Source organism: Helianthus annuus, chromosome 6 (assembly GCF_002127325.2).
Source record: "Helianthus annuus cultivar XRQ/B chromosome 6, HanXRQr2.0-SUNRISE, whole genome shotgun sequence".
NCBI lineage: Eukaryota > Viridiplantae > Streptophyta > Magnoliopsida > Asterales > Asteraceae > Helianthus > Helianthus annuus.
In genome coordinates, this window is record NC_035438.2 from 30355770 (window position 1) to 30380882 (window position 25113).

At 35.5% G+C, this 25113-nt stretch overlaps 5 protein-coding genes across 7 annotated transcripts; 1 reads left to right on the plus strand and 4 right to left on the minus strand.

Moving 5' to 3' along the window:
* Window positions 1–2327: 2327 nt before the first annotated feature.
* Window positions 2328–4779, plus strand: LOC110903758 (FCS-Like Zinc finger 10). Its single transcript, XM_022149547.2, has 3 exons — window positions 2328–2502; window positions 3104–4059; window positions 4155–4779. The coding sequence occupies exons 2-3, from the start codon at window positions 3116–3118 to the stop codon at window positions 4321–4323; spliced, it is 1113 nt and encodes a 370-aa protein (XP_022005239.1). The 5' UTR covers window positions 2328–2502; window positions 3104–3115; the 3' UTR covers window positions 4324–4779.
* A 1179-nt stretch (window positions 4780–5958) lies between these two features.
* Window positions 5959–8143, minus strand: LOC110903760 (defensin-like protein). 3 transcript variants are annotated; one of them, XR_002572160.2, is made up of 3 exons: window positions 7887–8072; window positions 7159–7571; window positions 5959–6895 (listed from the first exon to the last, which is right to left on the minus strand). XR_002572160.2 is itself a non-coding variant. In XM_022149548.2 (3 exons), exons 1-3 carry the CDS (start codon window positions 8050–8052, stop codon window positions 7272–7274), a joined length of 387 nt encoding a protein of 128 aa, XP_022005240.1. In that variant the 5' UTR covers window positions 8053–8143; the 3' UTR covers window positions 7065–7271. The 3 variants fall into 3 exon arrangements, 1 of the variants encoding a protein (XP_022005240.1); XR_004860394.1 differs by lacking the exon at window positions 5959–6895 and having other exon boundaries at window positions 7065–7340; window positions 7407–7571; window positions 7887–8122; XM_022149548.2 differs by lacking the exon at window positions 5959–6895 and having other exon boundaries at window positions 7065–7327; window positions 7407–7571; window positions 7887–8143.
* Window positions 8144–10056: 1913 nt separating this feature from the next.
* Window positions 10057–11204, minus strand: LOC110903757 (protein SLOW GREEN 1, chloroplastic). The gene has a single exon (XM_022149546.2). It carries the CDS (start codon window positions 11112–11114, stop codon window positions 10230–10232), a length of 885 nt encoding a protein of 294 aa, XP_022005238.1. The 5' UTR covers window positions 11115–11204; the 3' UTR covers window positions 10057–10229.
* A 603-nt stretch (window positions 11205–11807) lies between these two features.
* On the minus strand, window positions 11808–14005 carry LOC110903756 (protein TOM THREE HOMOLOG 1). Its single transcript, XM_022149545.2, has 10 exons — window positions 13688–14005; window positions 13456–13546; window positions 13287–13339; window positions 13113–13205; window positions 12903–12974; window positions 12709–12827; window positions 12573–12636; window positions 12403–12456; window positions 12237–12314; window positions 11808–12118 (listed from the first exon to the last, which is right to left on the minus strand). The coding sequence occupies exons 1-10, from the start codon at window positions 13850–13852 to the stop codon at window positions 12026–12028; spliced, it is 882 nt and encodes a 293-aa protein (XP_022005237.1). The 5' UTR covers window positions 13853–14005; the 3' UTR covers window positions 11808–12025.
* Window positions 14006–14998: 993 nt separating this feature from the next.
* On the minus strand, window positions 14999–22936 carry LOC110907390 (putative pentatricopeptide repeat-containing protein At2g02150). The gene is made up of 10 exons (XM_022152383.2): window positions 20515–22936; window positions 18232–18411; window positions 17703–17826; window positions 17266–17604; window positions 16912–17074; window positions 16528–16651; window positions 16380–16433; window positions 15483–15710; window positions 15281–15394; window positions 14999–15174 (listed from the first exon to the last, which is right to left on the minus strand). The coding sequence occupies exons 1-9, from the start codon at window positions 22798–22800 to the stop codon at window positions 15293–15295; spliced, it is 3600 nt and encodes a 1199-aa protein (XP_022008075.1). The 5' UTR covers window positions 22801–22936; the 3' UTR covers window positions 14999–15174; window positions 15281–15292.
* Window positions 22937–25113: the final 2177 nt, after the last annotated feature.

Here is a 25113-nt window from a genome sequence, read left to right on the forward strand (position 1 = left end):
CCAATCTATGCCCCAAAGCCTAATAATTGCACAAAGACTTTGGTAACGGGTTACATATTTTCTTAAATGGATCCAAAGCCTGAAATATTAATACATATTATAATAATGTTCACAAATAAAATATGTGATAACTACTTGAAGTCGAAGTAGATACAAAAATATTAGAAATTAAACTTTAATGATCACGTGACTTTCAATAACTTTTACATACATTAATCGCGTACACATATTAATATTTTTATTTTATCGTCATAAATAAAAACTATATAAATTCTCTGATCGTCACCCATACTATATTTTGATCATAAAAAACAAAATCCCTTCTTCCTCGTTCAATCAAGTGAACCAACATATATCCAGGCATATTTTTAATAATTAAAATGAAGCAAAAATACATATATCTAATGACTAAATTAGATCCAAATTAACTAGTGGACCAAAATAAAACAAAGATATAAACATCGATTTTTTTTTTTTGGGTAAGAATAGTGTGGTTTAAAGAAACATATACACAACTAGTGCCTGTCTTTATAATCTGATGTGTGGTGTAGTAGGATTTATCAAGTCCCGCTTTATAGCTATTCAAAATAAAAAAAAAAATTGTAAACTATGTACTGTAAACTATAAATTCTATGAGTTTTATTAAGTGCACCACAAAAAAGTAAAGTTAAACTTAGCTGAGTTCCTAAGTCTGACTTAACCATAAAACGCAACACCTCTAACCTAAAGCCGGGATTAGGTAATAGGACTTTTATATTTTGTAAACCGGGATTAGGTAATAGGACTTTATTTTTTGTACTTCAACTCAAAATAGTTATTTCGATTTGCATTTTTTGAGACTACGTCAAACTTAAAAATTAGATTACATTTGAAATAAAAAAAATAAAAAAATTTGTATGTGTCCAATTTATTCTCTAAAACACGCTAATTTCTAAAAAAAGATAATAATCTATAAACATCTTTTTTTTGTTGTCAATTTGCCCATATTTTTAACTCCTTATAAAGACCAAATTACAGTTTTTTTTTTTCTAAAAGGAGGCAAAGTGGAAAAAAAAAAAACAAAATAAATTTGTATTTTATAACGCACAGTCTTTTTAAAAGTTCTTTAAGTTCCTTCTAAATTGAGTTACTCTCTTTTATATCTTCAATCATAAAGCAATTCTTTTATATTTTTAATCATAAAGCAATTAAAAAAAGAAATAGCTTACTCCTGTTTTTCTTCTTCTCCTTGAAATTTCCGAATATTAAAACACTTCAAAGATACAACCTTTCTACTATTCAATGAGAACAAATATAAATATAAATATAATAACATAATATAAATATAAATATAAATATAAATATAAATATAAATATAAATATAAATATAAATATAAATATAAATATAAATATAAATATAAATATAAATATAAATATAAAATAATAATAAAGTAAAATCATTGCAAATTTTCAACATATACAAACCACATGACAGGGAATAGTATCACCCTGTCATCGGTTCAAATGGGCGGCCGCCTCTCCCCCATTAAACCAACCACTTTATTATTTTATACAAACTTTAAAATTACGTTCTTGCCCTGAAATAGTGTTTCTATGCCATTGGTTCAAATTGGCGTGCGAGCAAAACCCATTGGATCAACTAGTTTATTATTTTATATCCACGTTAAAATTACGTTTTTGCCCACAGTCAAAAAATACGGTTTTGCCTCAACTTCAAAATACATTTACCCTTTTGCCCCGAGATAAAAAATACGATTTCGCCATCGGTAAAAAATTACGCTTTTACCCTCAGCCAAAATTACGTTTTCGCCTCAGTTCAAAATAAAATTTTGTTTTTCCCCGGCTTAAAATTACGATTTTACACCAGTTTATTATTTTATACCTACTTTAAAATTACGGTCTTGCCCGCAATTTAAAATTACGTATTTGCCCCAAGTTCAAAATAAATTTATGCTTTTGCTCCCAGCTAAAATTTACGAATTTCCCCTCGGTTCAAAATTACGATATCACCATCAATTCAAATTACGTCATTGCCCCAGTGCAAAATAAAAATATGGTTTTCCCCTAGCTAAAAATTATGATTTTACCATCGGGAAAAAAATTTGATTGTTTCTCCAAGTAAAAATAAAAATATGACTTTGCCCCCAGCTAAAAATCATGTCAAAGAGCTGCCTAACACTCTTTTTACTTTTTATTTATAGCAAAACTGTAGTACTGTTTTATTAATTGATTGAAAATTATTCGGTTATCGCTCCACAATGCGGGCTGAAGATCACCTAGTTACTCTATACATATATAACTATACGTATATATACACACCCACAGTAAAATAAATCCCCAGTCCCCACTACACAGAGAGAGAAGAGTATCCGAGAAGCTCATATCTTCTCTGATTTTGATGCATGAGAGAGAGTAGAGAGAGAGAGAGAGTACTGTACAAGTTTCATATAACAAATAGTGAGGGAGAGTGGGGAAGTTGAGAAAAAACTTCTGCAATTTGAGGTGGGTTTTCTTCAAGTTTCAATCTTTTTTCACCCCTTTTCTTCTTCACTGCATTTTCGGGTTTTTTCTTCTTGTTTAGAGAGAATCATAAAGCTTTAATCTTGAAGTTTCTTTTCACTATTTGTGTATAGATTTATCCACATCAGTAGCTTGATTTCATGGGTTTGCCCTTTTGGGGATGAACTCAAAAAATATTGTGTTAATATGTTTATAAAAGTGTAATCTTGTGGATTGTGTGCTATTCATCCCTTTTCGGGTTGAATCTTGAGTAGTATTTTGGGCATCTTTTGATTTTCAACACAAGCAGTTAACAGTTTGACTATTTGATCTGCAAAGCTTTGTGGGTAGTTTGTATATTTGGTCAACAATGAATAATCTGTAATGTATATTGCTAGAATTTAATACTATTGAAAATCTTAACTTATGATCCATTATTTGTTATATTATTAATCAAGGGTTTTAACTTTTAACTTTTAATCATCTTCCTATAGGGTTTGTTCTTGGAATTTGCATCTGATTGTGTTCTTTTGATCTGATTGCTTGCATTGGATGGTGATTTCTTGGTTTGACTTTTGACTTTTGACTTTTGACTTTTCAACAGGGTGTGTGAAAAATGCTGAGGAAGAGAAGCAGGTCACACCAAAAAGATCAACAAAACATGGGTCAGGTTCATAATCTGAACCCTGATTATCATTCCAATGAGTCTTGTTACTCAAATCCTGAAACTTTCTTGAAACAGAAGCAGAAAATCAATTCTTTTTTCAATGTTCCTGGTGTGTTTGTAGGGATAAACCCTAAAAATCCAGAATCCGATTCAGTTAGAAGCCCCACTTCCACTTTGGATTTCAAGGTTTTTTCAAAACCAAACTTTGGGATTTTACCTATTAGGGCTTGTTCTAAACCGAATGAAGTCACTCAAAAGAGTTGGGATTGTAACAAAGTAGGCTTAAGCATGATAGAATCTTTAGAGGATGAAACAAAACCGTCGTCCGGAAAAATACTCCGGTCATCGGATAGTAAGAGCGTTATTTTTGGACCCCAAATGAGAATCTTGAACAACCCGAGTTTGAAACCGGTCGGGTTTGACTCACTGTCGAACTCACTCCCTAAGAATTACGCGATTTCCCCTCATAGTAATATAAAATCCAACCCTAAACTGATTAATCCATTAGCACAGGAACCTTTTGCTAGATTTTGGTCTAATTCTTTGGATTCTGCGAATTTCGGGTCAAAGTCAACCCATTCAACGACCCGTTTGACCAATCTGAACCCGGGTAGAGATTTAGTTGCTTCACTTTCTGCGAGTGAGATTGAGCTTTCTGAGGATTATACATGTGTTAGAAAACACGGGCCTAACCCGAAAACGACACATATATTTGGTGACTGTATTTTAGAGCGTCACGATAACGAGTTTATTGCTAAATCTTTTAAATGTGAAGAACATGCGATTGAACTTAATCCCTCTGAAGTTGTGAATTCTTACCCCTATGATGATTTCTTGAGCTTTTGTTACTCTTGCAAGAAGAAGTTGGAGGGCGAAGATATCTACATGTACAGGTTCGGTATTTCGGTCTCCAAACCTCTAATCATATTTTCGTCCTTTACGCATGTTTGCTTTTTGTTACAAACCGATCGTTTTGTTCTTGTTGTAGAGGTGAGAAAGCGTTTTGCAGCTGGAACTGCAGATCAGAGGAGATTTCGATTGAGGAAGAGATGGAGAAAAACAACACCGAGGCGGGTTCGTCTTTAGAAACGGAGATTACGCGCAAACCGGACAGCTGTGAGGAACTTTTCGAGACCTCCATGTTCATTGCTGCATAGACGGATAGATAAAAAATTTAAAAAGTTGGTATTTTTGTTAACTTTCGATTATTATGCCCATGAACAATGAAACTGGATTCCGTGACATATTGGGCGAAACCACACCATGAATGATTACCCGTTCGATAAGAGCTGTGTTTCCTGTATTTTTATGGCAGCCATGGATAATCTTGTTTTAAAGTGTGTGGTTACTTATTATATGTTGTTGAATGTGTTTCATATTTCATGGTCTTAATGGTTGATGGTAACTACTGCTAAACCAGCTAGTTTTGTATCCTTATAATATTCTGCACTTTTTTTTTTTTTTTTTTGACATTGATGATATCTCTACTCTTGAGGCTTCTTTTACTTGAGAGTCTTAATATGAGAATGAAATGGTTCTTTCTACCCCTAATACCTCATTGTAAGAAGTTGATGTATTATTATTATACCTCCAAAAATCATGTTATCAAGCAAGTCTACATCTTGTACCTCAACATCACAATTCCATTGATAGTTGTAGGGTACAAGTGTACTAAATGCAGTTTTTTCTTACACAACTTTGTGATTTATTGGCATTATGATATGGGTTTGAAAGTCTTGTATGTTGTACCTTAAAAGCATTCTAATGCATCATTTCTTCCACTACTTTATGATTTCTTGGCATTTTGATATGTGTTTGGAAAATCTTGAGATGCAACTTCTTGTTTCAAGATTCTCATGGAATATAAATGACCCCTTGGCACTCTAATGTAATGACATGAGCTCGGTACCGGTACCAGATATACTGATCCCGAAAATTGCCAAAGTTGGGTACTGCCGTACCGGTACTGAAAAAGATCGGTACGGTACGGTATTTGAAGTTAAAAAGTACATACTGAATTGGTATAAAAAAAAATTCGGTACTGTACCATTCGGTACCGGTATCTTTCAGTACAAGTACCAAAATGCTCATCCCTAAGTTAGGCCATGCGTTGTGCATTGGCGCCCTATCTCTAAATGGAGGATTTTAATTGGTGGAAAACCGTGCCGACCCATTACCTTTCACGCCTGCTAAACCACTCACTAATTCACTTCCACCCTTAGCGCCCATAGGTTGGTGTTTTGGGCGTTACAGGACTGATGTGATTGGGGGCGCCAGACCACAACACACAGGCCTTCTAAAAGTATGCAACTACATGAATGAAAATGCTAATGGGATACCGGTTGATGGAGGATGGGCCTCCACGTCAATGCCACGTGGGATGGGTGTGAGGATTGGACAAAGAGGATGAACCTAAGGAAATGGGGGATGGGCCTAATATATATATATGTGTGTGTGTGTTGTATGTATATGTGTGTGTGAGAGGCCTTTTGTCTTCTTGTGCCCGTCTTCATCGTCCCACCCCAGACGAATGCGACTAAGGAAATGGTGTTTGGGGGCGTTGCCGGCCGTCGCCGGGTCTGGATGACCACCACACCGAGTGGTCTTATGATCTTTGAAACAATGTTAGCAAGCAAGACTTGATCTTGAACCTCAACCTCACATGTTGGTGATTGTACATACACAAGTGTACAACTCTGTGATTTCTTGAAATTCTGACATTGGTTGGAAAATCTTGAGATTTTGATAGAATTGATTTGTGGATCTTCCTCATCATGTTAGCAAGAAAGTCATCATCTTGACATCACAATTCCATTGCTAATTGTACCGTACAAGCATCCTACTGCACCTTTTATTGTACAACTTTGTGATTTCTGACATGGGTTTGGAAAATCTTGAAACTTTAATGGAATTGATTTGTGGGTTAAGGTACAAGTAGTTGATGCATTGATGTGGTTTCCCCTTTTCCATCCATCATGATTGGCCCTTCAATTTTCCAAGAACTTGTTAGCTTTTACAGAGTTGGCCCCTCACCCATGTGTGCATTATTATTATTGTCATTGCATCTTTCTTGTAAAGACTCAATACAACTTTTATCTTCATTGGCCCATGTTATGATGTTGCATGCCTCCTTTATCTTGAAACAGAAAACAATAACAGCCACTGCATTGCATTGCATTGTACACACTTTTTCTGTACAAACAAACTTATGATAAAGTGGCATGAGGGTTTAAACAAAACTACCTCAAGGAGCCAATAAATGTGTTTTAAATTTAATATTGTGGTCTAGATTAATCATATTCTTAACAAAAGCTATAGTTTTGTTACTTTCTAGATTTCAAAATCTTTTCTAGTGACAAGTGCAAACACAGCAGTGCATGTAAGAGAGTAAGGCTGTGAGGTGGTGTGGAAGAGGCTTGGATATGAGGTGGCTGGCTTCAATGGCGTGGAACACTACGCAACCCTTCGCGTGGACATGGCGTGGAGATTTCCATGGGGGTAGAGATTTGGCGTGGAAGAGGTGATTGATTCAAGACATGGCGTGGAGCAATCAAGTGTAGACACGTGGTAGTTTCCACAGGAATAGAAAGTGAAACACCACAGCCCCATTTGTGGAATGATGCGGTGCCTATGTGACGCTTTTCACACCCCATTTCCACTCGGGGGTATACCCATGGTCCCATTTGGTTGAAACTGGTGTTAAACTATGTGGTATGGTTCCACACTCCACTGCAATGAAAACAACCACATCAGCGTCACATCATATTCCATACTATTTTTACATTTTCCACATTTGGAGGGTGTGGTTCCTTACCCTGTTCCGGTTTAAACCGCCACATCATTTTTATTTTTTGAATACAAATAATTGTTTTATTTCTAACAATCTATGACTAAAAAATTAAGTATAATTAAAAACATTATATAATAATTAAAAACATTGCATAATAACTAAAAACATAATACAACACTAAAAGGAAATTTAGTGATCCAACCCGAGTAGTTTAAGAATCTTCGCCTTTAACATTTCAACCCCTTCATGAGCCGCCCTTTCAAGGTGGTCGATGTAGCTTGAGAGATAGGACCACACCATAAAAATTATCATGCCTCAAATGGCACGACTGAAGCCGATCAAGCTTGAGCTGGCGATCTTCTTTATTCTATCTGTACATACAATCTAGATCATGCAAATCTCAAGTTATAAGTTAATCCGTTCAATTTAAGAGCTAGTCAGGATCACAACCATTACACAAACAACGCAAGGTGAAGGCTTGGCATCGACCACCACTCATAGCACCTTCAGCCTTGCAAATGATATCACAGTTTCTATTAAAGAAGCACAAGCCTTTATATGTTCTGCTCAAATATTTGCATGACTTTGTCTTCTCTCCTGTGCTTGAACTTATCTCTGCCATTGTAAACATACTCAAATAAAGACATAATTCAAGTTATATACTTTTGAAAATCGCTTAATGTACAAATGATTAACATATGCTAAGTATTGTAGTAGTTCATTTCTTAATAATAAACCAAATAAATTCTATGAAGGTTGATATTTTTAACAAGATGATTGGTATCCTTAGCACTAAAAATAGAAACAACTTGACACCATATCATAAATTGTCATTCTTGAAGTTATTTGTAAAAGTAGCAAGTGGTTTACAACAAGATAACATATACAACAACTCTATACAATAGTATAGAGAAGAAGAGTAGGAGAGACCTGAAATTATAAGCATCGCCAACAAAAAGAAGCATGTTAGGAAACAATATAGAGAACGGTCCATCAAAATATAACAACGTTGGTTTGTAGATGGCAACTCGAGACGAAAGAATTCATTCACGAAAAAATGGCCAACTTTAGCATGCACATAGAATGATGGCTTCATGTGGTAAACATGTACCAACTTCTACATTATAGGTCCAAATCTTGGCTCACAAGAAACAGTTTGCCAATGTTCGTCGATAATAAAATCACAAAGAACTAAATGCATGCTTCTTAACAGGTTTTCCTTACATGAATGAATTTTGTTTGGAACACAAATGTCTAGAAATATAACAAACAAAGGTATCCCCTAAAATTCCACTCAGAGCAAGAAGGGCCAGCCCATGACGGCATGACATGCGCGAGAGGTGCTATCACACATGGCCCAAAAATTTTAGAGGCCCAGAGAAAAGTTCGCTTTATATAGAGATAATAATATATAGGACCCAAATAAATTATAACAATAATGTGATGCAGGTTGGTTTAGGGCTTCCTTATATTTGAGATGCAAGTTTGAAACTTAGTAGCATCACACTTTTTTTGTTTTCAAAACCGTCAACTGCAGGGAGCCCATTTAATGTATAAGGCCCAGATGCAAAACAACTGCAGGGCAGCCCATTTAATTTTCTCTTATTTTTTTAACTAAATCTTTTACTTATTTAACTAAATAATCTTTTGAAAGTTAAGTTTAATTAACTAAAATATTAAATTAACAATTTAGTTATATATTAATTAAATTTAAAATAAAGCTATGACGTAACTAAGTTTAAAACCCGACAAAAAATAGTAAAACAATAGCCTATTTGGTTTTGGTCCATTTATTGTCCTATCACTGATTTTTATATATATATATATAAGTTTAAATTTAAGGGGGACATTTTTTCCAATCGCATTGTACACCCGGATTCTCATGAACGGCGCTGATTGTAACGCCACGCCTTTCGTTCTATGCCTTTTTCCTTCATTTTAGCCACAAGTGTTATCGTGTCTAATCATGTCTGTTTTTCTGTACATTGCAATTATGCTAAAATCTTGAGATTTAATTATTTGAATCTACAACAGGATGAAGCATTTAGGCACACTTTAAGTTTTCTAAAATCTTCAGAATTCAACCAAATTAAATTCCAAGTCTTCAAATGCATCGACTGCCTGATGAGACGATGCAAAGTTGATCTTTTGGGGTACAAAATCTTGAATCTGATAGCTTTCCGGTGACATTCAAACAACCATTTCTTCGGTTTTTGGATCTTTAAAGAATTGCAGATCAAGCCATTAAGATTCTCTAATTTGGGAACAAAAGAATATCGAAAAGTAGTGGACTCGTCTTCTAAAATGGATGGCAGATAACGGCTGCTAGAGGACTTGAGGATCAAGAATCTTGAAGATGTAGCCTTCAAGCGTATAGGCAAAATAGGTGGTGTGGACCATCCATTTATTTATTTATTTATTGAAGTTTCAAGTAGGTAGCCTTCTCTATCAGAAAAATTCCACCAAGCAGCCCAAAATTGACAAAAGACCTCATATTTATATTTCATCCATACACATAACTGTTAACTTCAAAGACTTGATTAAACCTCTATAAATTCCTCGTGATCGAACTATAAAAGTCTAAAACTTGAATAACAGAAAAAAGAATCCAACTCTTATAGTCCTCTGCTGTATCAACCGTCGCAACAAAGGCGACTCTATACCTATAAGGGTCAACAAAGGATGGTAGTGGTTGTTATGGTAGATAGCTAGTTGCAATAGGAGGGGGGGGGGGGGGTTCACTAAGGTGGTGTTTGTTTTTTCAGATGCAAAAGGTCTGCAGTCTGCGGACCACATCTGCAGGCATCTGCAGGAGAAGAGGTGTAACATACATTAAAGCATAATTAAAATTTATAACTTTCTAATCAAGCTTTTAGTTTGGTAAATCATCTCCTTCAATTTTTGGGTTAGTTTTACTATTGATAGAAAATAGTTGCCGAGTATACAAGCATACATCTAAGCTATGTCGCTATTATTGAAACAATCAAATTGTAACAATAAGCTATATTCAACAAAGGCTGCAAGAGGGTACTATAAAGTTCATCTTTAACAATGAATAATCATATCATCATGTTTATTATGCAAGAATTAACAACACAAATATGCTGAATCTCTTGCTAACAAGGATTAGATCATAACAAAAAAACATACCGCCTGCGATCTTTAAATCTTTAATCAAGATCAAATCACAACACCTCTTTATTTCAAACTCTATATGACTTAATTTTGTTCATCAGTGCCAAAAAGCTTCATTCTTGACGACAATGTCCGAATCTACCCTTCCACCTCAAACTTCTTGGGCGAAAGCTCGCGATACTTAGCAAACTCAACTTTCGCCTCATCGCTCTTATCAATCAAACTATAGATCATTCCTTTACAAAAATAAGGTCTAAAATCATCAGGATCTTCACTAACAAGCTCATCATATCTCTTCAATGCCTCATCAACATTTTTCTTCAAAAACTCAACTTGTGCTATGATCAATCTTACATCTCTTGCCTCTTTCTCGTTCTTTTCTTCTACTTCCTTCTCTAATCTTTTAATCACCACTTCACCCTCTCCACATTTGTCCATCAACACCGCGTTTTCAAACAATGCCTCGAAAGAAAGCGGCTTTCGTGTTAAAATCTGTTCTAAGTCCTCTCGACCCGTTTCATTTTCACCCGTTTCGTTTAACAATCTCTCCATTAAAAACTTCCAATCTCCGTTTTCGGGTTGGGCCAAAACGAGTTTCTTCAAGATTTTCAAGCTTTCTTGATCCTCCCCGGTTTCCAATTTCTTTTCAAGTAATGTTTTCATGGCATCAATCGCTTCGGAATTTGATTCCAGAAACTCAGAAATTTCGGATTCAGATTCAGATATTGTTGTTGTAGCAGTTTGGGTAAGTGGTTCTGCTATGGCTGGGCATTGTTGGAACTTGGAGATTACGGCTGCGGCAGCCGCAGCGAATACGATGGTGCGGGCGGTGAGCTTGAGGGTTTGTGTGATGGGGTTGTTGTTGTGTTTGGTAGCGGCGGAGATGACGGTGGTGGTGGTTTTGATGGTTGGTTGTTTGAAGGGTTTAAGGAGGGGATAAAGGGGGTTTGATTTGGTGAGGTTGATGTTTGAGGGATTTGAAAGTGGGTGGTGGAATGTAAGTGAGAGAGCTGCTGACTCCATTGATGCAGAATGGAGGCTTTTGGTTTAAGTGTTTAGGATCAGGTTGGTTGTGAGTTGTGAGGGGGGAGATGTAAGGGAAAAAAGTAGTTGAGCCAACAAACAAGACTAACAAACTTTTAAAGAGTAAATTGTGATTTTGCACCCTGTGGTTATATCACTTTTACCCTTTTAGTCCAAAAAGAATCTTTTAACATCTGAGCCCCCAACGTCTTCTTTTTTAACCCATTTGGCCCCTAAAAGCAAATGGATGGGATTAGTGTTAGGGGCCAAAAGGGTTAGAAAAAAAGACGTTGGGGGCTCAGATGTTAAAAGATTCTTTTTAGGCTAAAAGGGTAAAAATGATATAACCAGAGGGGCCAAAATCGTAATTTACTCATTTTAAATATATATATTTAACATGTAGCTTTTTTATTTAGTAATTTTCAAACTGGTAAAGTCATAGATACATGCCTACTAAATAATATAATATATATCAATGTGGCTCATTCATTTGGGGTTTATCATGTATATATTTGTACTTTATTTACAGTGTATATGAATGTTAAATATGCAAATCTATTTTAAGGAAACCATGTTGAACACGTGCCTCCGTCTTTACGTTTCATAATTACTGTTTCCGACTTCTACTCCTATACGTTTCATAATTACTATTTCCGACTTCTACTCCTATACATGTTTGTAGTTGTACTCGTATTTTGCACTGTAATACGAATTATTGAATTAAAGAACAAATTTTTAAATATTTTATTACTACAGATGAGAGATCAGTTTCTTTAAAACCCTTTCATAATCTTTAGACTCCATGGATTCAGCTTCTGGAGTCTTGCATTTCTATTCTCTCCAATAGAAAAACCAGTTCCATTTTCAAGAAATCTTTTCTTCATTTTGTATCGTCGTAAATTCATAATATTTCAGCGAATATTGTGATATTGATTTATCCCTCGTTTAGGCGGCAACTTCTTCAATATAAAGAGAACTAGAGCTGAAGGTAGTATCTCCACCAACTGTTCAAACGAAAATAGTCAGTCACACAAAATGCAGCAAGATTTCTCGAAATAATGCGATAATTTTTTTTCAAAGAGTTAAACATAAGACACATTAAATTAAAGCAAGGAAGATTACCAAGTAGTACATGAGGTTCATAACAGGATGTTCCATCACATCCAGGTCAGCAACTCTATGAAATGCATTAAAGCACATCTAACCATCAAAAACAATTATAAAATAAGATTAAATTCATATATTATTATGTACATGTAACGATTTTAGCGACGAAATGCTAACTTACCATGACAGATCTTATGAGGAAACATGTAAAGCAGATACTTGTCACATATCCAACCTGAATGAAGAAAACAAATCAAAATATCATATATATACACACACACACACACATAGATGGAATAGAACGGGCCAGTTTGAAAAAAAAAAAAAAAAAACGGTGAAACATATATTTGCCTCCTGCAACTTCTTTCGCCGGCCTTTTGATTCCACAGGAAAACGTTGCAACATTAAAAAGAGCCTGCAACACATACATGAAGTATGACAATGTAATTTATACATTTAATAAATATGATATGAAATTATGAAATACCTTCCTCCATATAGCAGAAAACCCAAGGCAGCAAACAAACACACTCCTGCAAAGAACATCTTGGAGAGTATCACCATAATCCGCACGGGCTTCCACCAGATTGCTAGCCACAATGCTATCTGTTAAGAAATCAAATTATACGTTAACGTTAATTACGCGCTTCATGTTTCATCCAAAATATAATATTATTTTACCTGAATTGCATAGATTATTCCATTGACTGTATAAAAGGCAGGCCGAAGACAATCAGTCGAAACAGCCCGTGCCTGTCAAAGGTCACTTGCATCAACAATCTGATTATAATGTTTTTGACTGTTTGGATGTTGAAATCTGATTCTTATTGTGTTTACAAATCAAACAATCCGGTTTTATGAAAAATAGATAAATAATAATCTTAACCGAACCTGGTAGTAAATTTCAGCCCAAAATAAAACCAAGAGCGCATAAGTAGTGAAAAATGCAAGACTTGGCACATCAAGCAAGATATGTTTCAGAATCTGATCAAATGAACAATACAAGATCAAAGATTGATATAACCGCCTTAACGAACCGAACGGAGGATTAACAAACATTCTAACCTCCTGTTTCAAGTCTTGAATATCGCGACGAAAAACAAAAATCAAACATCTAACTGCAACAGTAACACATCAGACAACATACGTTTTACAAATCATATATTTTTCTATCACAAAAAAAAAAAAAAAAAAAAAAAAATCAGTGAGAATATGAATATAAAAAATTACAAACCTGCATTAACCACAAAGTTAAGAAAATGAAAAACCTTCTGTGTGGTCCAACCATACTCCGGCACTCTTTGTTGTATCCGAAACAATTGCATCTGCGCAACATAAACAAGATCACACGGATCGTTTACTAAATCACAATTATTATTATTATTATTCTAAACCAAAACACTATAAACATGAATAAATTAGACAACATAAGACTCAATAAACAACAAAAGCAAAATGTAAATGACCATTGCAACAATGGCAACGAGGCCATAAAGAACAGCCATTCCGTGAAAGATTCGATCTTGCCAAACGGGTGTGTCGTTTAATACATGCCACCAATCGGAAGCGTCTTTAAGGGTGAACATCATGATCATTGTGGGATCAAATGGGCCAACGAAGGCCCTATACATATTGCCTGAGTTTCGGTTATCGGTGACGGTTGAATGGGTGATCTGAGGGGAAAATGTGTTAGTGTTGTTTGATGGTATGATGATCAGGATCGGAAGTTTTGTAGATTTACGGTTGGAAGTTGTAAATAGGGTGGCGAATGTGTGAAGGATGAGGGGTATTTATATGTTAGGGATGAACACAAGTGCATTAAATAATGTTTTATAACTACCAGGAAAAATGTGTTATATATGTCAGTTGTCATTTTAAATTGTATATTATATATCGTTTTTATAAAGATATTTTTATTTATTTGGGTTGCTAAACATTTGGTGTTAAAAATGTAACTAAATAAATGTATCAGGTATGTAAATACAAAGACACTATTCTTTTCAGAACCAGTATTATGTTAGAACTGCGAGAACCATATAAATCGTTTTATGCATAGTGTATTGATTATTTAACAGAAAAGACAACACTATTGGAGTAGTCACTTATCAACATAACTATTGGTTCATTGTTTAGATGTTACCGCCTTGTGCTTTTTGCATATAAACACATGTAGAAGCGTCTTTAATAAACAAAATTGAATAATAAAAAAAGTATTTAAAACAGTTCAAAAAGTGTTAAACTTTTTTTTTTTACAAATTTTTTTTTATATGAACGATCTCTACATGTGTTTATACGAAACCTAACTAATAAAACATAAATAAATACATAACTAATAAAATATATATAAAAACAACCCTACACAAATCCAATATTGAGAAATGTCTAAACTAAACTATTTGATCGACTAAATATTTTCAAAACATATAAGTATTTAATACCCACACATTCACTTTAGAAACATTAGTTATGTTGATAAGTGCAAAAACTGAATAATGAAGTTGTATATTTTGTTTTAACTATGATAGAAATTAATTTTTTACACGTACAAATGAATTTTTTAATAGGTTTTTTTACATGGTTTTCAATTTCTCTACTTTTTTGTAGTTCCCCATTGAACCTACTAATGTGAACAAGTTTATTTTTTGAATGATGGATGAAGTCATGAAAAGAAAAACTATTTTTGCTGTCTTTTCTTCTATGAAATTAATGAATGAATACAAAAATATTTATTTTTCAATTTTTTGTTTTCACTAAATATAAAATAATAATAATAATTAAAAAAAGTAAAAACAATCATAATGTTATGTCTGAATTCCAAAACACAACATTACAACAAACTAATGCTACCAGTCAACTAGTCAAGAAACAAGAAACTTGAAATCCAGTGCCACATACATGTAGCAACCTTTTAACTATACATACAAGCTCTTACTACAATATACATATACCCTGCCTGCATAACACAAAAACACAGTGCAAAGAGTAGATTAGGAATGGAATTCGCATAAATAACCTAATCGTAAAAATACTACTGATAAAAGATATTTAAAATAACGTACCTGGAAAAAACATTACGTTCCCAGCCTCTTGACACCGCATTCTGAGCAGAACTTGGAAGTTTCCCGCAAATATGGAGCACCACATTCATCACAAAACTTTGCAGGGCTTGTTGGCTAGACCGTCAAATTACAAACAATTAACAAACTAAAACGGTTAACAGAACAAGATTAAAATAATAAAAACGAGAGTTAAAACAATCACCAGTACATGCAAGCGACCTCCAAGGTGACCAAGTGGTTGTAAACAAGCCATCTGTTGAGACATGGTAGATGAACCTTGTGTGTGCCCAATCTCTGAACCACATTGATTGTGTTGAGAATATTGACCATGGCCCATAGATTGGTGGTTTGGATTCACCATATGAAATTGACCCTGGTGTGGAAGACTTTGCATATGCTGTTTTGATGGTGTCTGTTGCTGACTATGCGGCTGCATACAATTATAGACAAAAGATCAAGAACATGCATCCTTAGGGGGTCTTTCTTGTGTCTAGGGCCTAGGGGTGTTAAACGAGTCGTGTTCGCAGGTTCAACCGGACCCGAACCCGAAAAATTTAGATGAACCTGAATACGACCCGAACCCGAAAATCCTGTCATGCATATGAACCCGAACACGACGCGTTCAACCTGAAATTTGTTTATTTTTTTTTCCGCAATTAATATATTAAAATTAAAATTTACTACAAAAAAACACAAATGTATATAATACAATTACATTTAAATTATAGAAGCTTATGTCAATTTCTCTTTTTAGGTTATAGTTATGGAATAAAATACACACCACCCAACTTAATTTACAACATAAAATATAAATGGGTTAAACGGGTCAACCCGCCAACCCGACCCGTTTAGCTAAAGGAGTTCGCGGGTTCAACCTGAAACTGACTCGAACCCATTTAAACTGAACCCAAACCTACGAAATTCGTGTTGTGTTAGGTTCGTGCCGTGCTTTCGGGTTGCGTCAGAAACTCACACCCCTACTTGTGTCTTGTAAATGATTGTGTGATATTAAATACTCAGAATCATATAATAATCAACTGTAAAAAACAAGAATATTATAAAATAAATCAAATTAATATTTCTAAGGAGCAGATCTTACTTGATAGCCTTGAGCAACAGACATTTGAGAAGAATTATCAGCACCAGGAAATGTCTATACAAATTAATAAAGGCGATATATCATCATTACCTCCGATATTAATATAAATAAACAGAAATATTATATAAAAATATCAGATTAAACTTACTGGAAAACCAGGAATGCTTGAAACAGAGTTGGAACCAGTGCGCCTGTATTTGTGCCTTGGGGCGTAAAACTTGTAGTCAACAGGAGAGATAGCTACATCACTTCTACCAGTCAACCTCTTAAACCTATATTAAACCACAGTTAGTCTAGTTAACCAGGGGCGCAGCTTAGGCTTAGTCCGAGGGGGCGCCCGACCCCCCGAACTTTTCGGCGCGTAGTGTTATGAATAGTTCTTTCGTATAGAAAATTTTTAGGTATATACGTTTCCGCCCCCCCCCCCCCCCCCTGGTTCCGGAAAAATTGGGGGGGGGGGGGGAAGCTTCGCCAATGGTTAACCTATAACTTAAATTATAATCTTGAAGTTCAATTAACACTTGAAGCTTACCACTCTGCATCATCTGTATGTGTAATTGTTGGCTTTTCGATGATATCCAAACCATTGACTACAACGAAACGAACTCGTTTCTCTTCTTGTATCACTAATTCAGGAAACCTTGATCGTGTTTCAAAAGATGTTGCTAGCTCCCGTCTTTTGAATGTGCAAGCTCCTGCTTGCCATACATTAATAAATTTCCGTCACTAATTACATGCAAGAAGTAATATCATTTAATATATGCCATTTTTATTTGTATTGATGTAGACCCTATACGTTTTAACAAAAAACTGCACAAAAGGAAACACACTGTATGCTTTTTCTTGGTTTTAGCAACCAATTATAATTCAAGCGCAAAATAACTACCTTTTCTAGGAAATTTCTTTGCTAGCTTCCTATACAGACCACCAGCAGCTTCAAGTGCTACTCCAATCGTCTTTTCACGCATGCCATCCAGTGAAGCAAGCCTCATATTTACTTCATTAACCAAAGTTTCGTACACGTTTGCCACATACATTAACGGCAGTACAAACTGTGGATCACCTTCATATTGAATGTCTCTTGTCTTTCTCTTGCTCGTTTTATCTTCCACAGATTGAGACATATCAGTCTCAGAATCTGTTACTTCAACAACATGTGAACCAATGAAAGTATCCACAATGAAATCCAGAAATCTTGCTCTTGCTGTTTCTACTGGTGAAATATCTATTAAATAGTACAGTTTAACTTCAGTAATAAGCACGACTAAAAGTAATCTAATCAAAACTCATAAGGCATACATGCAGTGGAAAGTTTAATAGTACCATTGACTGATAAAATATTATACGAATCCCTTGATGACCCACTAGTATCAAGACTTGAGTGACCTCCCTCCACCCCTACATTATGAAGTGGTAAACTATTCTGATAGCTCTCATGCATGCATTCCTGCATATGAAAGAAATAAACTATAAGGGGGCAATGTACATTCTCCGTATGCTGTTAATCGCCTGAAATTAAAAGAGGTGTTTGGCATTGCATTTTGAAAGTGGATAAAACTGGATAATCAGTTTTGGAATAGCTGCAAAAAAACAGCTGATTATAATTGCGTGATTCTTAAATTAAAACGACTTATTTATCTGGTTACCACACCTTTAAACAGCACTAGCACTAACACATCCAAACACTATTTGACTAATTATTCCATAGCACATAATCACTTTCAAACGAAACGCCAATCACCCCCTAAGACGAAAACAATATTTTGCAACCACCCCTAAAACAGTACATATTATGCAAAGTAAACAATAATCAATAACATATGTTAATCAAAAAAGAACTATTTAAACTCACAACAGCACCAGAGTCATCTTCATTGTCCAAGCTCCCATCGGTAACTGCATCGCGGTCAACCATGGGTTCAATAATCTCACCACGTCCATCCACAGTATTCAGATCATGCAAAGAAGTCTCGTCTATATACGAATCAGCCGATCTCAAATTGTACTGTTGCACCGGAACCCTAGCCCCCATCTATCTATTCACATACAATTTCCCCCAAACCAAAACCCTAGAAATCAAAAACCCTAAACACGCCACCTGTGTAATTGAATTTGATTCTTCCACGTGTTCTGGTTTGAATCTTGATCAAGCATCTGGATGTAAAGATGAGATGATATATGTGTGAAGACATTAAAGATTGTGTAATTGAGTGATGAAATTGGGGAAATTTGAAAGTTGAGATGATAACGGCTATATATATATATATATATATGCATGTGTGTGAGAGAGAGCAAAATACGAACCTGAGGTTGAGGATGAGGGTGAGCTTCCGGGAAGTGTAAAGCTGTTACCGAGCCTGTGGCCGATCTCCGTACCAGTTTCCGAACCGGTGATATTGAATGTTTTGTAGTGTGTTTGAGAGGGGTTGAGAATTTACATATTCACCCTTGAAGAATTTGTAAGAGGATAGACACGTCCATGGATTTTGACTAAACCTAGTTGTTGAGCTTATAGAAAGCGTAAAGGAGTCACGTCCCATGCCACCTGCCCACCTTGCATTTTTTTTATTCTCCTTCACGCCCTGCACATCGCTCTAAGGGGCGTTAGTGAAGCTTGGGAAGTTGGAGGCGTGATGTAGTTCATGCTGTCAAGGAAAAAGGTGATGCCATGACGAAGGGGAATGAATTAGAAGAGTCAATAAAAAAACAAATGGCACTCACTTTTTGATCATTCACTCGTTTTTTTAGATGTCACCTACTTTTTTTCGTTGTATTTAAATGTTATTTTAGTGGGTTGTTGACAGTGAAAACTTGTGAAATGATTACACCTTAAAGGTGAAAAAAGTGAGAGAAAGCTTATGACTATGTAGCAGTGACGTGATACTCACTTTCTGATGTTACAGTGAAAACGTGTTAAACCATTACAATAATTTTAGAGCACTCAGGATTGGATGTTTTTAGAAACTTTTAGCTCACGTGAAGAGAGAAGGCGTGATGCGAAGAAAAGCGAGCCTTGGATATTCTTGTGCAAAAACAGGTTTGTGAAAGGGAGAGGAGAGAGGTATTACACATTTTTAAGATTTTTTTTTGGTTGTAAGAGGCAAACCCCAGGCAAGACGAGCATGGGTGACATTTTAGCCTTTATACTCTTAGGGTTGCACGCTAGCCATATACGTGACATTCTAGAGTCTACAAATTTGGCGTATGGACAAACTTTGTTAATTAATAATAAACTCGGTAACATATGTGATTTTAGACAGTTAACTTAAGGATACTTAAAAAATTAACAATTATAACTTTAGTCATGATAAAAGTAATTATAATTAATCTCATCTACTTGATAAATACCAACTCGAAGTCGGAGCGAGATGAGATCAAACGCTCAGATTGGATCAAATGTATTGAAGGCGTTGAGCGAGATGAAACCATCCGTCCTCCTTTCTTATCAAACCGGAGAATGAGCCCTGAATCAACCTCATTTCCTTACCAATATCCCCAACCCTTGATTATTTTGATATTCACCTTCTTTTAATGTGCTATTTCGCTTATACAGTTCACTTATAAAGATCTCTCAAAACTGAGGAAAAAAAACAATCAAAAGAATCAGACATCTATCTACATGATGAGATTACCGAAACCTCATTTTACCGGCAAAACTTTCTCATTGACTTCCAGCAGGACCTCATCAATTGAATTTTGACTCCATGAGAACCATCGACGACTTCAACAAAACATCGTTTAAGAAAGACAGTAACCTTTGATTTCCCATGCAGTTCAAGTCTTTAGCTGTACGATGTACCTGTAATGATGACAAGCAGATATATGATTTTGACTTTAGAATCTTTTCAACAAAGCAATCTTGAGAAACACGAATTTCAAATAATATGTTGAAAGTAACAACAAACTAATGCATACCAGATATGAGAATCGGGTTTATGCTTGACAGACGACGGAATCCTGATCAGGTGCTGAAGAAGGCTTGATCCAAATTTATGACTTCCCGTCTTTCAAGATCAGTAAGTTTGACTGATTGCCAAAGTCAACAGCAGGATTTCCATAAGCATCTCGACCCAAATTCATGATACCCACATGTAAAAAACTGCAAGCAACAAAGAATTTCTCAATTTTTGTATCATTTCTCACTAACACCATTCATAAGTTGTCTTCCGATCATCTCATTTTGCAAATCCTCTGCTTCTCGGGTATTACCGAGCTCATTATACTTCTTTACAAGACAGCCGTAAATAATATCATCCGGATGAACATTGTTTGTAATCATCTCATTAAAAATATTTCTCGCTTCCAAAATTTGATCACATTTACAAAGCCCACAGATCAGAGCAGTGTACGCGTAAAGATCAAGCTTTACACCACTTTTTACCATTCTATCCCTCAAATTCATTGCTTCTTTAACATTCCCATTTTTTAAGTTCCCATCAATCAAACACGTGTAAGCAGTAATATCCGGAATCAAACCCTTTTCACTCATGTCATCAAACAGTTTCATGGCGATTTCTAACCGATCATTTTTACAAAGCCCGTCAATGAGAGCTGTATACACAATGATATTCGGTATTAGTCGAGCATCCAACATTTTATAAAAAAATTCTAGACCCTCTTCGACATATCCAAGTTTGCACAAACCGTCAATTAACACACTGTATGTCACAATCGATGGGGCCATACCGATATCATTCATCTCTTGAAACAAATCAAGAGCTTCTTTTCGTAGTCCCGATTTAAAATACGCATCCATAATTGTCGTGTAAATCACAAAATTTGTATCCGTACCGCTTTTCTTCATTTCCGTAAGTACAACCTTAGCATCTTCAAACTTTTTGTCGTTGCAGAGTCGAAGAACAAGAGTGCCGTATAGCAACAAGTCGGGTTTAATGCTTTTAGATTCCATTTGTTCCCAAACATCGATAGCTTTACTAGTGTTTTTGTTTTTTATGTACCCGTGAAAAAGCGTCGTGTAGCTTTCTAAATTTGGTGTTATACCGGTTTTAACCATTTCTTCGAAAAACTCACCGGCTTCCTTCATTTTACCTTCTTTACATAGACCATCAAGTAATGCTGTACAAGTAACGGTATTAACTGTAATACCTGCCTCGGACATTTCTTTAATCAACCGCACAGCTTCGGCAATACAACCCGCTTTACAGTTTGCATCAACTAAAGAAGTATACGTGAACTCATTGGGAAAAAGGCCAACACGTCTCATATCCATGAAAAACTTGATTGCTTCTTGCAACATTCCTTCTTTACAGAAAGCATCGATAAAAGTGCTGTAAGTTACAACGTTCGGTTTTAACCCGTTTTTCTTCATGTAATGAAGATACTCAAACGCTTGTGGCATTTTCCCAAACTTACAGAAACAGTTAATCAATGCATTGTACGTGATTACGTCTGGACGGCAGCCACTACTTTTCATAGCGTTATACATACAAACTGATTCGGTTAACTGCCCAAGCTTACCATGCCCATCTATAAGCGTGTTATAAGTAACAACATCCGGTGTAACGTTTAACAACTTCATATTGGAATAAAGCCTTTGCGCACCTTCCATATCACCCTCTTTACACAAATAGTCAATCATAATATTATAAGTAAACACCGAAGGCTTAACCCCAGCCCCAATCATATTCTTAAAAAACCTCTTCGAAAACTCCCCTTTACCCACTTTCGTCAATCTCCCCAAAAGCAAATTGCACGAACGCGCTTTTGGAAGAACTTTACACGCTCTCATTCTATCAAAACACGCGTTCGCCTCTTCAAACCTCCCCAACTCCACCAACACGTTAAACAACGTGTCGAACACCCCCCAACCGAACCGACAAGTATCCCTAGTCGCCCACATTACATCAAACACATCCCAACCGGGCAAAACAAGATTCGAACTAATCAAATCTTTCAAAACACCATGAGCATCACTATAACATCTATGAAAAAACAAAATGTGAGCAAGAATACAATACCCCTCACTTGTATGTCGAAAATCCGGTCTACTTTCCGCTAACTTAAACAACTTTAAAGCTAACATTGGGTCTTCTTTCAACTGCAATAACATATTTGAAACACAAATTGGGGCTAAAGCTGAAGCAAACAACTTTTTAATCCTACAATCATCCCAACGCTCATTCTTAACAATATCATAAACAGATTCACGATCAAGACCGTGCCCTAAGTTTTCACAACTGGGTTTGCTCGAAAAAGATCGGAAAAAGTAAAGAAAACCGGTGAAACAAAACAAGAAAGTGTATGATGATGATGTGGGTGATGAAGAATTGGAATAGTAGATGTTATTGGGGTTGAATAAAGATTGTGAATTTGTTGGTGAAGATAATAAGAAGCTTACGCGATGATTAGGGTATCTGGTTTTTGTTCCCATGATGACAAGACTGCGAAGAAAGATGAACATCGTCCGGGTATATTAGGTGGGTGAGCTTCCATTCATTGGTGGTCCATTGATTAGGGTTTTAGTTCAGGTGGTGGGTTAGGGTTTAGCCACCAGGGTTCAAGAAGACAAGCGGCAAGCTATCATTGTGTTGGTGTGTTACTACTGTATGTACGGGTCGGGTTTGGATAGATAGATGGGTTTGGGCTAGTTGTTAATTAGTGGCCCAATATTGCATTGGTAAAAATATAAAAATATAAAAATAAACAAATATGGTTGTTTTCTAGTTTTCTTGGTGCAACAAAAAAGAAAAAAAAAAACAAAAACCAAATCGTATCAGTAATTGAAACCGGTCCAAAATGTGGATTTGGTTTTCGTTCGGTTTGAACTGCAATCGAACTCACAATTCAGTTTCTGTCCAGCTTTCGAATCTATATGTGTTTTTTTAGAAAATTTGGGTTATTCGGTTACCTAATTTAACAGTTGATTGTGTAACTGTGTAAGTATTAAGACTATTAACTGTTTTGTTTCTAAGATTTTATTGAGATAGCCCAAGATTGATGGACTTGGTGAGCCCAATCATCGTGAGTCATCAACCCAACATTAAGTCGAAAAATCTAGATCGAAATTCGAATTGATTACATTTTGGTCTCTAGTTCCCTGCCTCTACTGCTCTACAGGCTTCGACACTGACTTCAGCTGGTAATCGTCCATTTGTCCCCACCCTCTGATCGCAACATTTCTCCCTAGTAAAGACAGTGAAAGTTTACAGAAAGTGAAGATTTAAGTTAGTTATAGTTAGACATGGGAAAAAAACCAATTCGTAAAAGAAAAACGGAAAAACCCCAATCTGAGGGTTTTTAACCGTTTTCTCGTAAAACCGGTTTGAACCCGGCCCGATCCACCGATTTGTTACCCGGTTCAACATCCCATTATCAAAAAACCGGATCTTAAAAAATGGTTTTTTTAACTGTTAAAAATGGGATCCAAAAAATGTAACTTTTGTTTAGTAATAATAAGACCATTTTTTTGACCGTAGGGCCTCTTTTTGCCCCTTTTTTGGCCTTTTTCACCCATTTGCCATACCAAACTAGTATAAATAGATGTTGTTTTGGTTCAATAATACCACTCTCTACTCTTTTAATATTAAAAACGCTCACTAATCTCTTCAATAATCTATAAAACTCTCAAATGGCAACCGGTAGTGGTCAAGATTCAGTTAATGTTGGTACTTTTTCAAGCAACGTGGTGGTTCAGGTTATTCCTACGAAGAGAAACCAAGATATTTGGCAACACTTTGATTTGTGTGATATGACCAAGGGTCAGCAGAAGGCTCGTTGCAAGTATTATTATAAATTTTACGCAAAAGACGCAAACTCCACTTTAAGAAACCACATCCAAAAGCCATATTGCGACGCGTTGAAACAAGAACCGGCTACTGGTCAACTGTCGATGAGCAATGAAGGAAACTTGTGGGCTTACAATGTTGAAGCAACTCAGGAGAAAATTACAAAGTTTGTGATCTAAGAAAGCATGTCATTCAACCATTTTGAAACCAACTTTAGACATGGCTTATTCAAAGAACTCTCTAACCACGCTACACCCATGTAAGTCGTGCTACTATTAGAAGAGATTGTTTAAAAAGTTGGTAAAAAGCTAAAAATGAATAGATTTCTTATTTTGAAAACTTACAAATTGGTGTTAACTTAACTAGCGATGTTTGGTTGACAACGCACGGTTCACCCGACTCGTACATTTGTGTCAACGCCCATTGGGTTGAACCGTCGTCGTGGCAAATGATGAAATATACGATTGCGTTTGAATTATTCGATTATCCTTACACCGGTGAAAATAAATTTAAGGTTATTCACAACGTTATTTAAACTTATAATATACAATTGCGTTTGAATTATTCGATTATCCTTACACCGGTGAAAATAAATTTAAGGTTATTCACAAAGTTATTTAAACTTATAAATTGCAAGACAAAGTTTTTTCAATATCTTTTTATAACGCCTCAAACAATATGGTTGCGGTAACACATTTAAAATTAAAATATCGGCCGGTTTGTGATGGGTTTTTTTCATAGCCGTTGTGTTGCACACATTATAAATTCGGCCATTCAAGACGGTTTAAAAATCACTTTGAAACACAAAAAAGATTGTTTTAAAAGAACATTATGCTATATTTTTAGCAATAGTGCAAGATATATAGTAAATATATCAAGTTTTGTAGAAACGTGAATTCCATATGCTTAGGTCCGTATTGGGATTGCCCTACAAGATAGAATTCCACTAGTAACATGTTTGAAAAGACTATTTTCCAAAAAAAAAAAAA

Bases quoted from the DNA above. Each gene is read 5' to 3' on its own strand.
- LOC110903757 (XM_022149546.2), bottom strand. From the start codon at position 11,114: ATGGAGTCAGCAGCTCTCTCACTTACATTCCACCACCCACTTTCAAAT.
- LOC110903760 (XM_022149548.2), bottom strand. From the start codon at position 8,052: ATGAAGCCATCATTCTATGTGCATGCTAAAGTTGGCCATTTTTTCGTG. The intron at 7,572-7,886 runs GTCTCTCCTACT...TTACAATGGCAG, and splicing joins GGCGATGCTTATAATTTCAG to AGATAAGTTCAAGCACAGGA. The intron at 7,328-7,406 runs GTTGTGATCCTG...TTGTATGTACAG, and splicing joins CTTGCGTTGTTTGTGTAATG to ATAGAATAAAGAAGATCGCC.
- LOC110903758 (XM_022149547.2), top strand. From the start codon at position 3,116: ATGCTGAGGAAGAGAAGCAGGTCACACCAAAAAGATCAACAAAACATG. The intron at 4,060-4,154 runs GTTCGGTATTTC...TTCTTGTTGTAG, and splicing joins GAAGATATCTACATGTACAG to AGGTGAGAAAGCGTTTTGCA.
- LOC110907390 (XM_022152383.2), bottom strand. From the start codon at position 22,800: ATGTTCATCTTTCTTCGCAGTCTTGTCATCATGGGAACAAAAACCAGA. The intron at 16,434-16,527 runs GTAAGTTTAATC...TAATTTGTATAG, and splicing joins CAAGCATTCCTGGTTTTCCA to ACATTTCCTGGTGCTGATAA. The intron at 15,395-15,482 runs GTGATTGTTTTA...TTGACGGTCTAG, and splicing joins GAGGTCGCTTGCATGTACTG to CCAACAAGCCCTGCAAAGTT.
- LOC110903756 (XM_022149545.2), bottom strand. From the start codon at position 13,852: ATGTATAGGGCCTTCGTTGGCCCATTTGATCCCACAATGATCATGATG. The intron at 13,547-13,687 runs GTCATTTACATT...TATGTTGCGCAG, and splicing joins TCGTTGCCATTGTTGCAATG to ATGCAATTGTTTCGGATACA. The intron at 12,315-12,402 runs GTAAGTTAGCAT...TTTGATGGTTAG, and splicing joins TCCTCATAAGATCTGTCATG to ATGTGCTTTAATGCATTTCA.